Raw genomic sequence first — 17,759 nt, 5'->3', positions numbered from 1 at the left:
AATCTAATAATGGCGCCAGTTGGAGATACATAATTCCAAAATGCAAATGCAATAAACACAGTCTCTGCTGGCCCTGAAAAAGGATAAAGACGAATAGAACAGCGAAATCCTGCTGCAAAGCCACATGAGTTTGCAGTTTCACCTAGGACCCCATTTGCACCAGATAATTCTGATGGACTTTGCTGCCAGACCACAGGCACGTACATTTTCCTATGACAAGATGACTGTGAGGCAATAGCTTCTGTACTGGCTTATAGGGAATGTAATGAAGGATGCTCAGGGACACATCAGCTGGCAGGAACTGTGATTGTTTGGGAACTAGAACTGACAACTCCATTTTCACCATCCCATGATGGTTCAGAACTATATAGCTTTTCTGGTTCTCTACTGCACTAGAGTCATTGGTACTCTTCAATCTGCTTCAGAAAGAAACCATGACAGTATTTAACTCAATGTGGATGGAATGAACACATGTGGTAAAAGCACTACAAAGATGGGGGGACACATGGATAAAATTTAATTGTGCATTTTTCCGTGACTTAACATTGCAAAATGTCATTTCTGGGTTTTACAGCCCAAGACATGGTGCAGAATAGTTCTGCATTACCATCATCAACCTGAAGCTGCAATGATACTTTCATGTGCAAATGACATTTCTCTGAAAGTGGTATGCCAACCCACCATAGTCCTAGTCCTAGCAAAGATGAGATATACTCCAATACAAAAAGAAGACAAACATTTGTGTGAGGACTGACTATAATATGTGCTGCCAGGACACCCTGATGCTAGTGCTTCAGTATCATGATCTTGATCTAGTGACAGTAAAAACCCCAGGAAACTCAAAACAAAACAAACAAAAATCCAAAACAAAACACCAACTAAAAAAAAATGATGGTCCTATCCATATACAGAGAGTGACAAATTGAACAGAGACAGTTATGTCAGCACTGCCTTAACTCTTCTGTAGCCTGCAGTACATGAGCAAGAGAGAAGTCTTCCATGGTTTTACAGGCCAACCAGAAAGCAGTTAAAGGATAGTAATGGTGAGAGTCGAAGATTTTAAAAAGTCATACTGAACAATACAAAGATATTCCCTGACTGTATTTTCCTAAAACAAAGTCAAGAGTTGTTTCAAAGGATCCTGTGTAACTTTGCCAGTTTATGATGTTAAAATCCGAGACGGACAAATCTGGACAGCAGTGAAGAAACAATCAACTGTTGTCTAAGCAATTACATTATGACAGCCTTTTTAAGGCATCTAAAGTGCAACGAGTGTATCTGCCAGACTGCTGTAAAGATTTCCCTGTTATCATTACAAATACACAAGATCCAGCACCCGCACTGAGGATGTCCACACTGGCCTATCTCAGTGGCATTTCAAAAGCCACATACATAAGCAGTGACAGACCCATCATGATGCTGCTAAACTGAGGAATGTTTCCTGTACAAACTTCCCAACTATACTCACTTTTCAATGAAAGCATACTTTTTAAAGGAAAAACCCCATGATTCCTGCGTACCATGTACCTAAGTACATAACAAATGCACAGAATACTCTTTGACAAGTTTACAAATGGTTTATTTACTGCAAATAATAAAACCCCAGTACATTTATTTCACTCTGTGAAAAGCAGCAGGCCAGTAAGAAAATTAAAAATTAAGGTATCTTAAACAAGCATGTGTAACAGTACAATCTGTGGAAAATGAAGCAAATGCCTGGTAGAACAGCACTTAAAGATGGAAAAGTCAGTTCTCTCTGGTATCTACTAGCATTCAGCAGAGCACAAAGGCTGCAGTATTAGCAGTATTTTCAGAAGGACTAAACATGCAGTAAACATGTCCTTGCAACACACTGTCTCCTCCTTGTTTCATGATAACCTCTCAGAACATCCTCTTTCTACGTGTTTCAACAGCATTATATGCTGCAGCTGCTTCTCGAATGTATCCTCCTTCCAGCTGCTTTTCAAATGCATCCTCCTTCCAGCTGCTTCGCCTATTTTCAAATTCTGTCCATCCTGGTAGAAGGTATCAAGGCTTCAGATGAGAACACAGACATAAAACCAAAGCAAAACAGAGCTTGTTAGATGGACTCAGACAGCACAAGAGTAAATATTCCCTTCCCCCAATTTTCCATTTTTTCTTTCTATTGTGTTTTGGGCTTTCCCCACCCCTACCTTTCCTCCTCTGGGAACCTGATGTGAGCTGATGACAAAAAGAAAAGGAAGCTGAAGGTGGTGGAAGACATACTCGGGATGGAAAGAGAAGAGGCTAGCAAAAACACACTGCAAAAACACCTGTGAGCTTTGACCATGCCTAATTTTTAAGATAATAAAAGGTTCATAAGGAATGAAGACCTAAAGACAGCTATAGAACAGCCCCCATTAGTGTCTCCCTGTAAATGAAGGAGCCTATCTAAATGGCTTGGAAATGGCAGAGAAAGGCACATTACTATGACAAAAGAAGCAAAACCCCTGGAATACTATTGCCATATCTATAGCTCTTACTAAACAACTTCTAACTCAAACTCAACAGATATTTAACAAAGATTTTACAAACAAAATAAACACTAAGGCAAAAAAACCCCACCCAAACCAAAACATAAAAAAGCAAGAAAAAACCCAACCTCTAAACAAAACCAAACTAAACTAAAAAAAACCCAAGCCCCCTCAAAAATAAATCTCATGGGCTTTTCTAATGCTGTGTTCCTCTTCTAAGTCTGTAACACTAAAGCCAGAATTTGAAGGAGCCACAATACTTAGCCTTCTTGTAACTGGAATACTTGGTGCTTTTTGCTGTAGGCAACATACTTATCAGGAAAGAAGGAAAGAAATCTCAGTCCAGTATACTGTCTCCAGTAAAGCCCTGTATCAGTGCTGACTTACTGAAACTCTACTGTTCTGATTTGTACCTTATGACTTCTCCTAAATTAAACATTACACCAGTAGCATGAGAACTGTTCTTAGTAGCAGGCTCAGTGCCCAAGTTTGCCCTGCCTTCTGGCTCAAGGTTGTAAATTAAGAACAAGCACAGGATTATTTTCAAATAGGTTGGGAAGATGCATGCCAGAGAAGAACATCTTTGAGGAGAAAAAATTATTCAACTTACCAATGCTTATGTTGTTTTCATCACTGTATTGTTCCAAAAATCCTCATTATAGTTGCTCACTGTGCACAGTCTTAAGGAACTGACAGTAATTCTTGGGATCTGTGCACATTTCTTCTTGTTTCCCATTGTCCTCTTCTTTACTAAGGCCTTGGAAGTTTCTTGTTTACCATTCACAGAAAATCAGAGGACTACAGTAACACTTCTATGGAAGACTCAATCAAGATCTTCACAGAAAGAAAAAAACAGCATTTCCATATTTCTTGCTCTGGAGCATGAAGCAACAGTAGGTTTGCTTTCTCAGCATTGCTTACTGTCCCTCTTGTAGCTATTTTATCACTCAACCTCTTCAGCATCTGCATAATAACTCTTATTCTATTGTTACTTATGGCTGTATTTATATTGGTTCTTCTCCTTTAGATGAGAAAGCCCAGTGTTTGTCTTTCCCAAGAGAACAAGGCTTTGACACAGCCATCTCTCAAATCTAAATAAATGTACATGGACCAGAAGAAGCTAAGACCTTTTCAACAAACTTCCCCGACAGCCTAATTTTAGAATATGGAATTGTGTCTGGAGATCACTACTCTGGAGAGTCCTTCTGAGATGCTGCATCAACAGATAAGAGGAATGGTGATGTGACTGTATGACTCAAGTGATGAAATGGCAACTTAAAGCCTGTGTACAAGGTATTGCTTTGCAAAGAGAAGTCTTGAACTCTGTTGGCCTACAACCAACATGTGCATGGGTGCATGCAAACCTGAGAGAACAAAATCAAGATTTGCAAACAACATTCTGATTTAAAATGGGCTAAAACTCTGAGTAAAACTCAGGTTTGCTTAGAAAACACTGAACATTCCACTCTCTATATGGAAAGATATATTCTAGTACCACAGCTTAGAAGACTGCCAAACCCTAGCTTCTTTTTTCCTACTGCAAGCTCTTGATAAAATGCAATTGGCACAAGAACTTAACTTTGCCCTGTCAAAAATGTGAACAAGCACTGTATAATCCAAACATTGTGATTCTGTACAGACAAAACCAACACACCCAAAGAATAGCACACTAACACCTTTTATTTTGGCAGCAGTAGTTTCTCTTCAGAGCACAACTGAGATCAGCAATGGTTACATTAGGGAAAGGTTTTACAAGAACATTTAATTTACCTTATTCAGGTTAACAGAGCAAGATTGACTTTAATGAAAGGGTCAGAGGCTTCCACAAAGAACAGAAAATCATAAACAGGAATCTTAACATGTTCTTTCATGACAAATACGTTTGGAGAATGCCCTTCATGGGCAACATGATTCAAGCTAAAAACTGCTTTGCTCTATTGTCTTGTTAGAGTTAGAAAGCACAATTACCTATCTCAAACACTGCTAAGGCAACAGAAAGGGGAATTTGTGACAGGAAGGTGCTTATTCCAGGCCTCACAGAGGCAAGATCTGGTTAGCACATCCTGGTTATCACACTCCCTCTGTGACAGACTGACAAAAAGCACCTGCTTATATGCATATCACTGGTCAAAGAAGCATCATTCCAAGTTATGGGAAGGCGGCCACCGATGGCCACCAAAGCTCCCCCAAATACACCTCCCTGGACACCTGGAACCTGGACTGCATAAAGGCAGAACTGCTGTCCAGGTGTTAGGACCTAGGGGAGGTTAATAAAGCCTAGGAAGAACCATGTATTGTTACTGATAGTGGATACAAAGAATGCAGAATTTGGGGACCATTAAGAACATTTGGCAGAAGATATGGAAGAAATTATTAAAACAATCTCAGCAATTCTGATTAAATCAGTTCCAGCTGGGTAAAAGGTAATTCCACAGGGGAACATCTGCAACCACTGCATCACCAACCTCAGAAACCCACCATCCCAAAAGAAGAGGAAGACTGAACAAGCAGACTAATTAGCATAAGATGCACTTAACCAATAGAAGATTGAATACTAATTAATAAGAGAACTATATTACTTGCTGCCAAATAGCAATAATTCCTTTGTTTCTAAAATGTATAAATACTGAAAAGATTTGATTGTAAGCAGCAGACCTTGTGGAGGCAGCACCCCTTTCAGGACAGAACTTACTAACAGATGAACAAACCAGGATCCGCACCCCAACACCAAGCCCAGGGGGAAGAAGGCCCAACGAGACACCGCTGGATCCATGGTGGTGACCAGCTTCTGCTTCCACACTTTCTCTCTCCTTTTCCCTCTCTCCCTCTCCCTGTCTTTTCTTTCCCCATGCAGTCAATGTTACAAAATAAAGTCAGTACTGTTGAACCAGCATTTGTTCTTGTTGTCACCTTAATCTGGGCAGAGGCATCTCTCACTAATCAGATCATAACATCGCTATTAGATAAAATGTAATGATTTTATCAGCTGTGTTAACACTTACCAAGTATAGGGTTATACAAGCTGGTCTCCTTACAGATGTTTGGGAAAATAGAAGGTAAGTAGTATTTCTTAAAATTTGAGAATAAAAATGAAAATCCCTTTTCCTGGTTTTCCTTGTTCTTCCATTCTAAACTCTTAACCTTAAAACAAGAATTTGGACAAAGTAAATATCTACAATAGAAGAAACAGGTACCTGATGAAACGTCCTCTTTTTAAGTTATTTCTTTGAAACAAAATCATATATATTTTAATAAACATTTTTAGAAAGATGAAACAGAAATTAGGTGGGAAATATCAGTGAAACAAAGACCATTCTCTTCCAAAATATTGGTTCAAAACAAACTTGAACACTTAAAATATTGAAACCAAGAAAAATACACTTGCTTTTACAGCCATCTTGCCAAAGCACGGAGCATGCCCAGATTGACTGTTTTTAATAAAACTGTTTTTATATTTCAAAATGTTTAATAAAAAAGAGTAACTACCCATGCCATTCAAAATATCTCTTCAGCAAATTCTTTTAAGACATTTTGACTAACAAGTCGCCATATAGTCATTAAAATAGATACTTGGATTCATTTGTGTAATTGGAAACATCAAACAAGCAAATTTTTCAACCACAAGCAGCAGAAGATACAACTTTGAAGTTGAGTTACACAAATGCACTTTCATGGATTGTGAGTGCTAAGCATTCCCCTTTATGAAATGTTTTCCTACATGGTAAGTAGTACCAAGCATGGTATGTGCTCCTCAAGAAATACAATATGCAGTTTCCATCTTTGTTCTTGAGAATCCATCCACCTTGCAGAGCTAGGTAATCTACCAAGTCTATCCTAAATAATATAAAGGAAGACTCCCTTCTCTTCTTTTTTCCTTTCCTCTCTACTTCTCCATTTCTTACTCAAAGGCCACAGTTCTATTATGATCATTTTCAAGGCAACAGGTGTCTAGAGTGGAATATATATGCATATATTTCACCCCCAATATAACTCAACATATTAGCTGATATATATATAATTTAGTGACACAAAGTCCTTTATCAGAACTTAATATCAAAGAACCTTGCAATTATCAGTGGCCTCTAAAGAGACTTCAGAGAACTACTTCAGCACTCACATAGCACACAAGCTCTATGACACCTGTTTCAATAACCTATCGGAATTTAAATGTAATACTACCAATTTATTACAGAAAAGGCAGTTGTCTTCAAAAATATAAGGGCTATTTTTCTTCACAGTAAATAGCTAGCATTAAGCTTACCCTACAATCACAAGTATGAAGACCTCAATTCAAAGTGGGAGATGCTGGAAGCAGTAAAATGTGCCTGGAAATTATTCCAGCATGGCAAGTGCACAGAGAAAGATGGATAAAGTGAAGCCATGAAACGTTTAACATGTATTTGTACACTGTCCATCTTCTCTAGTAAAACCTGCCTAAGTGTGAAGAAATACTTACAGGTACCCAGCTGGGTTCTGAGGGACAAGTCTGACCCAGAAGGCAGGACCCAGCAACACCTACCATGTCATTCAGCACATGACAGCACAATAGGCTCAGAAGCAGCATGTGCTAGTTGGCCAGCAAATCAATTACATAACACGTAACAGCTGAGCCACAGTTTCTCACAGAAGCTGTTGCTATGCCCCATACTGGCTGAGATCATGGAATTGTCAAACTTCAAAGAGAAGAACATGGTGTGTCCGAGTTGCACACCAATGCACTAAATACTCATTCAACTCTTCATTTTCTGCACACCGTTGACCCACTGGTTGAAGACAACCAAATAGGGAAGGGAAGACGAAAATGAGAAGGGAGCTGAAATCACTATTGCTAGATGTGACTGACAAGTCTTGTTTTGCCACCATGCCAAAATCTGATGGAAGATCGTGTGGTAAAAGATCTAGGACTCTTCACACAGAAGACAAGGGAACATTTTTCTAGAAGAACTTGCTTTTTACAAAAAAGGGAGTGGCAAGGAAAGATTCTTCAAAACATTTTGATATGCATTTCCAGTGCTACAAGTAAAAAACTTACTGTAAAGAACAAAGAGGTGTTAATTATTTCACACTTGTTTGCTTTAAAACTATGGAACGTACCTGAATTACCATGTATTTCAAAAGTGCTTCTAAAAAATAGCTTGTTAAATCTTCTTGTCCTTTATCTCCTGATTGTGGAGGAACAAGTGGAGTGATTTCTTCTATAGTCACTTGAGCTATTTAAAGAAAAATAGAAGTACATCTAACATTTAGACCATTACTTCTCACGCATAAACATCTACAAAGTTATGAAAGTAGAAATGTACTGCAGCAGCAGAGACAGTTACAGGTAAAACAGTCCACTCATAGATTAATGAAAATCAGGAAATTTTAGGAAACCACCATGGAACTAATTTCTTACGCATGTAAAAAGCACAGCAGACAATATGTAGGTCTTCTCTATGCACTTTTGGAACCTACCTGCCAAACTCAAATGTTTTAAAATTTTGTTCGGAATTTATGCAAATAGTGTAACACTTATGCTACACAAATGCCAAATCTTTACATCTTTCACCATTTTCCCATTTAGCAGTTGATCAGTTACATTTCCTGTAAGTTTTACTATCTGTATCCTTCTTTGCCTCGACAGTGAAGCTAGTTCAGAGTAGATTCTTCTCCTGTTCCTGTAGTTAGATGTTCACATTTCAATCTTTGCACTCTGAATTTCACAAGATAACTCCAAAAAGGGCTTAAGTAGGTAGCAAAATTTTACTTGCAGAGCTGTCCTGCCATGAAATTCGTGTGCTCTGTTCCAGCAAATTTAATTACTAGTCATGGAGACCACTTTCCTCTACAAGAATAAAATACTCAAATACTAGGAGAAGATGGAAAGATGGCAAAGCACAACATTTAGGGGGAAAAAGTGTTCAAGTTTTTAGTCCCATTTATGTGAATGCACAGTTGGCCCTTACATTCAAAGATCTCATCCAATTGCAAATCATTAATAAATGAGCTTCAAATCCCACTGTCAAGAACAAATTGAGTTAGGAGGCACTTAATACTAGAGTGTACAAAAGAAAAACTGTCCTAAGAATCATCTTAAGAGAAAAATCATCCTCACTGTATTTGATTAGGGCCAAGATATTGACCTTACCATTAAAAAATCAAACAAAAAAAACCCCAGAAAGTATAAAAACCTCATCTCAGAATACTCAAGCTTTTCCACTCATGCAAACCTTTAAGACCTCAAGCTTTGCAATTTACAAGATCTGTTTCTTTTTGAAGATTCCAAGTTGCAAGAATATCACAACTTAATTACCTGCTCATACACAGACACATTTGTCCTTACACATTGGCCTAGGAACCACTCATTGTCTTGAAGGCCACACCAGAAATATCTTTGCACAGCCTGCTCCCTGGAGGATGAACAAAGCCAGTGCAAGTGTACAACACAAGGAGAATTCACCTGTGCAGGTTTGCAGTAGATGCAGGATCCTCCTGCAATTGGTCAGTTTATTTTCAGCACTATGCATTAAGCTACAATAACTTCTTGGAGGGGAAAACTCCAACAACCACAAAAACCAACTAATTCTGAACAACAACAAAAAAGACAGAAATTGCTACAGAAGAAGACCTGACAAACTGCTAAGAAACTCATCTCAGCTCCATTATTTCCCTGGGTATGTATGTATGTCAGTTACTTCAACTTGCTTTGTCTGTGACCAGATTTGAATTATGTTGAGAATTGAGTAATATTACCAAATTACTTACTTTCTTGGACATTAAGGGGAGGGTTAATGAGGTTATCTAGTGTTCGGGGGCCATATTCAGACTGTGGTGATGAAAATCCAGGAATCAAGCAAGAAAACATCCATAATTGTTCTCTACTACAGTTATTTTGAAGTGCTTGCAGCCACAAAAGAAAGAGACGCACACCCTCTCGACGTATCTTAAGGGAAAAAACATGCAATAAGTTATCTTGTGCCAGAACAAATAAAAGCATTTCCATTTGTCCTGGCGGAAGAAGGGGAGAGAGAAAAAAAAAATGAGGACAGACAGTATGACCCCCAGTAATCAGCAGCATGAAACTAACACATCTGCTGCTCCTGATGAACTGCAAGGGCAAGCCTAGCACCTTCACTGCTGTTTGCCTCAAAGAATTTCTCACAGTGGTTTCTCTGAAAGAAGAGGAAGTAAACCAACACATATAATCACTTGCTTGACTACACCACTGCAAGATGCCACATGAATTTTTCAGAAAATACAAAGACTGACATAAAATTTCTAAATATGTTCATTAATTATAACAACAGAGTGAGTGAGCTCTCTGTATCAGAAGGACCAATTCTACCTTCTTCCATTTCACCTTCAAAAAAGGTAATAGAGTCCTAGAGCACTCCCTTCTTGGCTCTCATACTGGAGAATTTCAGTATCAGAGAAGCCTGCAGGTGGTTTACAGAGGAGTGGTGCAGCTGTTTTGGCCCAACCATTTAAGTTACTCTACCCACCAGCAGGCCTCCCTGGCATAGATAATCTTCCACTTCCAAGGTAGCCTGAGCCCCAAATTCAGCCTTCTTGCCCAAACAATAACAGTTAATACTTACTCCTATGTTAATGCAAAATCCTTTAAACCACTGGCTACACTATATAAACACATTACTACTGTGAGTAGTTTTACTGAGATAAAGCTTATGATTTGCAATCATTCTTTCATGACACACAACTAATGCTCTGGTTCTTATTCCTGGGTTTTTACTGTAAAAATTTGCCCTTACGTTCTTATTTGTACTTTCAAGTATTGTAGACAAAATTGCAGGCAACTTTTTGCAGTACCTTTAATGAATTTCCAGTGTGAAGAAGCTTCTTTAAAATCAACCCTAAAAAAAAAAAAAGGAGAAAAAAAAATTTGTTTGCTTTTGCTCTTTCTATATTAAGTAAAATGTCAGAGTTCTCGGTCAGACTTGATAGCCACTTTTCAACAAGTCCTTGGCAATCTCCAATTTAATCTTGGTGACCTTGATACCTTCAAGCAACTGACTCAATGCCAGAAGGAAAAAAAATCAAATATCACCTTTCATAGCCTACTCATAGAATACTTTTCCCCAAAGACTTTTGAGATGTGTACATTAAAAGTAAATCAAGTAAAAGTAAATCACAATGCATAAAATCAGCATTCCCCATTTACAAATATCTCATGTCAGTTTTGAAATGTACTACTAAGAGAAAGAAAATGAGGGAAAAAATATTTAAAACTCCAAACTTTTCACCTGTCCTTGTTCTTCTCAGCCACTCTTCTATTTCTATATTCCCAGATATAAATCTATACAGAAGAGTATTCATTACATTGGCAGGGTTTTTTGTCTGTTTCTTTTATTTTCCTTCACCTAGCTTGCAAAATTTTCCACATCATAACCCCCATTAAGCCACTTAAAGTTTAAGGAAATGAGTGGCATAGTAGCCACTAATTGGTAGCTAATAATAAAAAGTAAACTGAAAGGGAGAAGAAAAGAAAATCAACTTACCAATACTATGAAATTGCCACCTCTGATGAATCCTTTCAGGAAGAAGTTGTAAAATTTTCTATAAAAAAACAGAACCCAAGGACGAATGTTGCAGATATCACCTTGAAAGACCAAACAGCCCTTTCACAAGGCCACAGATCAGAAGCTGAAGCATCAACTTCAAAAATTCCCACAACGCTTTCTTTGGAAGCATTGTTGTCCTTTCAAGTGACCCCATTCCTAATGCTAAGAAGCCCAAAGGCTCTGACAGCCTGTCTGTAAGTCCTGCACTGGAGACTTCAGATGTTACTGCAGGTCATCTGGCTCCACTACCTCTCTGAGAGACACTGCTGCCTAAAGCATAGGGAATGGAATGGGATCAGAATCTGTCTCAGCTGTTCTGCTTCACAACAGATTGCATTAAGTTATTCCACCATTCTAATGGCTTCAGTTAGGATGTTCAGCTGTCAATTTGCCGCTGTGGCACAAGCAAACATGTGCTTCAGCCTTCTCAGCTGAGGGGTAATGAACTACAGCGAAACAGTGAAGACAAGACCTCTACAAATAGAATGATCATCTCCAGAAACAAGAAACAGAGCACAGTTAGTAATTCCAAGTATACCATGTAAGACTTGCAACATTTACACTAGAGGTATTTGCAACTTGAAAATAACCTGATTTTACCTGGCTGTGGCCCTCCAGCACACCATGCAACTGCCTCCAAAGCAGAGATCACCTAATATTCCTTTATGCAGGAACTAGTGAACAAATGAACTAGCCCTCTTTCACATTCACCAATGTACCTCCCAGAGGTAACATGCAATCAAAAGGTCAAAAATATCATGACTAAAGAGAGATCACCTTTCTATGAATTTCAATGTGTATAATACATGATGGGGAAATACCACCACTAAAGAGTAAACTATCTAGAGACACAAAAAATCTTTTTCCAGTTTAAACATCTTGTAAAACCACAAGTGAAATCTTTATTTTTAAAACAAAGCACGTAAATTAAGATCTATGCAAAAGTAAGAAGGAATGCAGTTAAATGCAAAGTATTACAGATGACTGTAGAATAATAGGACTTAAAGCAAAAAAATATTCAAAATATCTTACCTCAAAAATAAAAAGAATAGAATCTAATTCTTCTCTCTGAGATTTGTGACCTAGTTGCAAAAATAAATAGTTAAAATATTTAAATATAAATAGAAGAAGCACTTTCAGTATCAAAACAAAGATCCTTAAATGTGTAAAATGAAAACCTGCATTTATACAACCATAACTTTGCACTGCTTCTGCAAATAAAAATTATACTCCACAAATACAGCTACAATTTGCATAACTTCCTATTATGGCATCCACAACTGGGAGAGATTAAGTTACACAATATCTTGTTAAAGAATAATTCTGCAGAATACAAAGTATAACACCTTAAGAATCCTCACTTTGCAGAAGGGCAAACACAGTCATTGGAGAACAAACACTTTTTGCTAACCTCCACTGAGTGCACATCTCACTGCTCTGCCTTCATTTGCAAAGTTGGTTCTTAGACATATTTCTGCATGGCTAATTTCATCATTTGTGACCACACAGAGCTTTACTTATAGCACCCTGCTTTATTTCATAACAAAGGCACAAGCATCAAGACAAAAAAAGTTCCGTCTGAAATACTTACCTTTTTGTTTAAGGCCCACTTCAATAGTTACAAAGTTTTCAAAGAACACATAATATATATGTGAAAAATGTACGTCGAAAAACTGTTTGAGATCAATTGATTCTGCATTGTCTGAAAAACAGAACAGAACATTTTTTATTTTCATTTCAAATATTCAGAGTCAACCACTACATACCATTATCCAGCAGTAAGAACTGAAAATATTTAAAAGTAAAATTATTGGTCTTTAAATAAATAACTAAATAATTAAAGAAACTACTGAAGTTTCCATTCTTTACGCTGAGGCTAATGAAATACAGTATGACATGCCATAAGTGCCTAGTGAATTTTAGAATGGGAAGCAGCATATTCTTGCACACCCATTGTTTGCATGACAGTAATGCCAACATATGCCAGTCATGAACCCTAATTCCATCAGAACTAGCACTGTACAGATGAATCTGATTTCAAATGTTAATTTAATAGAAATAAAGCTCATGACACTGCCCAAACTCTACAACAGAAAGACCATCACAATCTCCAACTGTAATTACTAAGTACAACAAAGCTTACTAAAGAAAGTGGAAGGAGGATGTTAGGTGAGGAACACATCTGCTCTGTAGATACATAAGCTGGGAGGATGCAAACAGCAGCACTGGATTCTCACTGTTGCTTTCTTATTCCCTCCAAGTTTCAAGATGCACTTTACTTTCTAGTCTGGCTCAGTCCCTCACACTCCTTTGATTGTGTGGTCTAGGGAAATCAGAAGATGGGACCTCAGGGATACCCTGAGACAGAAACATCACTCTAAGTAAAGGGTAATGTGCTTTCTTGTGTACCCCAGGAAGCTTTCCAGACTCTCTCCCCACAACCCTCTAGATGGTTTTCTGCAAATTTGTGATAAAGAAATACACAGTGATTTATCCAGATTAATTTTAAAGTGATCACTTTAAACAATCAAGCCTTAGTACACACTGTCTAGACACTCCCTGTCCTGTTATTCAACTACATTAGACTTGAGAAACTAGGTGGACAAAACAATACCATGGAAGCACAGAGGAACAGGAAGACAGCATTTTAAATGACAAAACGCTCCTCATTCAGAACACTGATGTGTAACAAACAAAAGCAAAACATGAAGAAAGGTGAGGCAAACAAAACTTTTATACCCATTCACCAGCTGTATACACTGAAACACTCTCTTTCACTGTAGATGCTTCTAAAAAGCTCCTTCTAATTCTGTATTGGACCACAGAGGTTTTGACCCTTTTTGGAATGACATCAATCTTTACCATCTCACATGACCGGATATACAAGTGGTAGAGTATAAAGTCAGGAACAATGAACTGAAAGGATGGCCAAAAGCATGCCGTATTTTCAGTTATGTTTTCTTGTATAGCTCTAGAGGACTATTAACTCAATTTTGACACAAATTTTGCTAAAAACGTTTCCAACACAGTTTTAACTTTTGCTGTAGCACAGCATTCTGCCAACATCCTGCATAATGAGTGTAGTAGAGCCAGGGTGCTCTTGGAGCAAATAGTGCTATATCAGAATCCAAGATCAACTCTTAAGCAAGGCAGCTCAGTTGGAATAAACAGTGGTCCAGAGCAGCAAGCATGTGCCCGACCATCCACAGGCTTACCGAACCCCCGGGTTTGCAGAAACTGTCACACCACCTACAGATCAGCAGCTGAACTGCTACAGTTTAGACATGCAAATGTTAAAGGACAACAAAAAGCAATTCCACTTCAAACAAGCTGAATGATGATTTTCAGTTGATCTGGGAAATGCACACGAAACGGAGCTGTGATTAGAGCATAGGCACAACCATTACAACCACTTCCACTCATGGGTCGAGCCCTAAGTGAGTCCTAGGCTAGGGTCAAGAAAATACTGGAAGAAAAATCAAGTTTGAGATGGAATTATTAAAGAAAAAAAAGAAAGCAAGGATTGAGGCTTTCAGAAGAAAGAAGGATGACAGAAGATACCTTGTGGTCCCTATGTTTATAGGACCGTATAGAAATTGCAGGTAGACAGCAGTGGAATGGTTTGCTCAATGCAAGGTGCAGAAAATACTAATTCTAAACACTGAAGGGATAGGAAGCAATTAAACAGGGTCTCTTCCAGTCAAAACACAGGAATGCCGCATTTTTGCAGGCATGTTAAATGTTTCGTTTCCTGAAACAGGCCCTCGTTCTTTCCCCAGACATGGGTCAGCTCTGAAGCAGACCAACAGAAAAATCCCAAATGTCTAAACTGATGCATTCTTTTAAACACTCAATCTTAACACAACAGTGAGTAATTTTTGGAGACACTATTCTTAAATTCTTCAGGCAACAACTGAAGGCTTGTCTACGTAACGAGCTGAACTGTCATTTTACCACTTAATTGCGTATGCACAGCTGGCACTGTGGTAAGACATTCTGCCTTTCGGTAGAAGGTGAAGGGAATTTTAGAAGTTTGTCCTTTAAATTTTTTGTTACTTTGTTTGTATTTATTTAAGAAAAATTTGTCAAACACCTCAAAAAATGCTTGAAGGAGCAGTGGTGGACCTGTATTATTACCACTAACACCCAATTCACATTAAAAACATACCTTCAAAGTACAGTTATAGCTTGCAAGAGTAGGAGTAGAGTAAAAAATTCCTTGACTTTGCAATTCCTATAACAAATGCATTTCACTCTGATTCCTTTCTAAGATCACACTTAACAGCAAAATCAAAAGCAAGTTTTAAAAATTGAAACCAGTTAACAACAACTGTATTCTGTAATAAATACTATTGCTTCAGATGGTAGAAAATACAACATTTTATTTAATGGAAAATTTATTATTTTATTAAGTGAAAATAATACTTTTTTAAAAACCCACTGACTCCTTTTGTTAATGCTGAAAACCAGCTCTCCTCCTAAGGGAGGGAAAACAGTTGTTCATCTGACAAGCTTGCCACCTAGAGCAAAAGGGAACATCTGCTCATCATCAAAGGACACCTACAGTGATTCAGTATGCTGCTGGTGCAGAAATTTGGAACCTTGCATTTGCTGAGAAGTTTGAAATTCATTATTAATACCCTGACATGAATTATTGCAAGAAGGAGAAGGGCAAAAAATTGCAGATACAGCATGGAGATAATTATGTAGACCTTAGGAGGGCTTCATCTGGCCACCTATACACGTCATTCCATTTCACAGCTATGTCTATACTGAACACAATCCACATGATTAATGCATGGAGAGAATACTGCTCTCCTTGATTACTGTACCATTAAAACTTCCAGTTATATGCTGCTCTTATACCTTCCTTCCTTAATTAAGGATTTGTTTTTTTTTCCTAATGTCTTTAAAATATTCAGTTTACTTCTATCCTTGCTATCAGCTAAACAAACAGCTCCTCAATTCTCATGTCACAACCATTTTCTCCAACACCATCTCACTGTCTCCTCTCTATGCTCTCTCAAAGTATCATGAATCTTGCATAGAGGTAAAAGTAATTTCCTCTACAAGCAGCATATTCTTTTCAGACAGCCCTGAACTGAGAATTTGCAGGAAGTTGCTCCACTGCTTTGGCTACTTAAGTATTTTGTCTTTTTAAGAAGAGAGACATAGCCTTTTTTTATGTGAAGTGGGATTAAACAGAAACAGGCTTTCCTCTACAATGTCCAGTGTATTCCTATTTCTTAATTTTAAACAAAAGAACTTTATATTCGTCTACCACAGATCAGGTAACTAACACAAACTAATGTACTCCTTGTGTTCTTCCTTCTGTGTCCAGACTAGGAGGAGGGAAGGACTCAGAAATAAATCTGGCACCATATGAAGTAGTTGGAAAAGTTCCTCAGAATGTGAAAGGGAAAAATGGGATACTACTGTATTCCAAAGGAAGGTAAAAATTGAAGTTTCTACTGTACGAAGCATAGTTTCAGTACACTAAAATCCAGATTTTCAGCATTTCATGAAAGCAGTTTGTCAAGAAAATGCAGTTTTATTCACACTTTACAACAGCGAGAAACATGGATCTTTGCTGGTTTTTCCTTAACAATTTTCTGTAATTTAAAAATTGGTACAAATCTGATCTCCATACTAACTCTGTGTTCAAGGGTGCTTTTTTTGTTTCATTTTGTTTTGGCGGGGTTTGTTTTAAGTTTGGTATTTTAATTATTTACCTTAAAGTTCTGTCCTTTGCAGAAAAGTACTAGCTTACTTGCTTTACAATATTTTAATTTCACACAGTATTGTGTCTCTTTGTGCTTACATGTCATTTTCTCCTTAAAACAAAACAAACCCTGCCAAACCAGATTTAAGACATATATTAAACTCTCCTGAAAAGAACTCTCATCAGTTCGCACTGACTGAATCACTACAGATTAAGCCGTGGCTAATTTTATGTTCTATTTTAAGAGTTTTAGAATGTAATACTATGTTTATATGTAAAATTGTCAGAGCACTTCGTATAATGAAAACATTATCCTGTCTAATTCTAAGATTTGCTGGCTTTTAAGTCACTTTCCGTCACCCTTACCAAAACCCAAACTGACAACTGCAGCAAACAATGACCTGGAAGATGGCCAGAATTCTGGATCTATTTCTGTAAAGCAGAGGCCTGCTAAGGACTGACACGGTCAGTATCAACCCCTGTAACAATCTGGTGCCACCAGAAAGCAAAGGTTTCCATGTTCTCAGTGGATAATCAAACTTATTAATTCTTCATTCTCCATGCTGAAATATTTAAGGGTTTCTTTAGAGCAAAACAGTAGAGAGATTTGGTTACATAGGGACTGTCCCGAATAGAAAAGCATGTGACTGAGAAAGGTTAAGTGGAAAACCTCGGGAACTAACTGGTGGCTCTGGCATAGTTAACAGACTGTCAAAGTGAAAGAACCCTGATAACAGACCACAAATGCAAATCTATTACACAAAGGCTTCACATTAGACCTTACTGTTTCAGATCTAACCAACAGCTACTTAGCAAAACCATTTTTAAAAAAAAGGTAATTTTGTCAAAGAAAGTATTCTTGAAGGTTTTGGTACTGAAAAAGGAATATAACTTAAAGAAATCTTCTAATGGACTTCTATTTTGCATCAGACAAGTCTGAACTCATGATCACAATCTTTCAGATACAAACGAAAAAAAAAAATC

The 17,759-nt window shown here is 37.7% G+C and overlaps 1 protein-coding gene across 10 annotated transcripts in view; it reads right to left on the bottom strand.

The window, feature by feature from the left end:
* RALGAPA1 (Ral GTPase activating protein catalytic subunit alpha 1) overlaps nt 1–17,759 on the bottom strand; it is a 132,259-nt gene that overhangs the window by 108,333 nt on the left and 6,167 nt on the right. For all 10 annotated transcript variants that reach the window (XR_014616265.1, XR_014616266.1, XR_014616267.1 and 7 more), the window contains exons 2-8: nt 12,645–12,755; nt 12,086–12,135; nt 10,991–11,048; nt 10,302–10,345; nt 9,240–9,417; nt 7,590–7,705; nt 5,498–5,636 (exon numbers count right to left, since the gene is read on the bottom strand). Coding sequence is in view for 5 of the 10 variants with exons in the window: in XM_084208435.1 (XP_084064561.1) it covers nt 5,498–5,636; nt 7,590–7,705; nt 9,240–9,417; nt 10,302–10,345; nt 10,991–11,048; nt 12,086–12,135; nt 12,645–12,755 (696 nt within the window). In the remaining 5 variants the exon portion in view is untranslated. The remainder of the gene's footprint in view (nt 1–5,497; nt 5,637–7,589; nt 7,706–9,239; nt 9,418–10,301; nt 10,346–10,990; nt 11,049–12,085; nt 12,136–12,644; nt 12,756–17,759) is intronic.

The sequence above is a fragment of the Fringilla coelebs genome (genome assembly GCF_963513975.1).
Source record: "Fringilla coelebs genome assembly, chromosome: 6".
NCBI lineage: Eukaryota > Metazoa > Chordata > Aves > Passeriformes > Fringillidae > Fringilla > Fringilla coelebs.
Note: the sequence above shows the minus strand (reverse complement) of the source record. Positions and strands in the feature narration are given on the sequence as shown.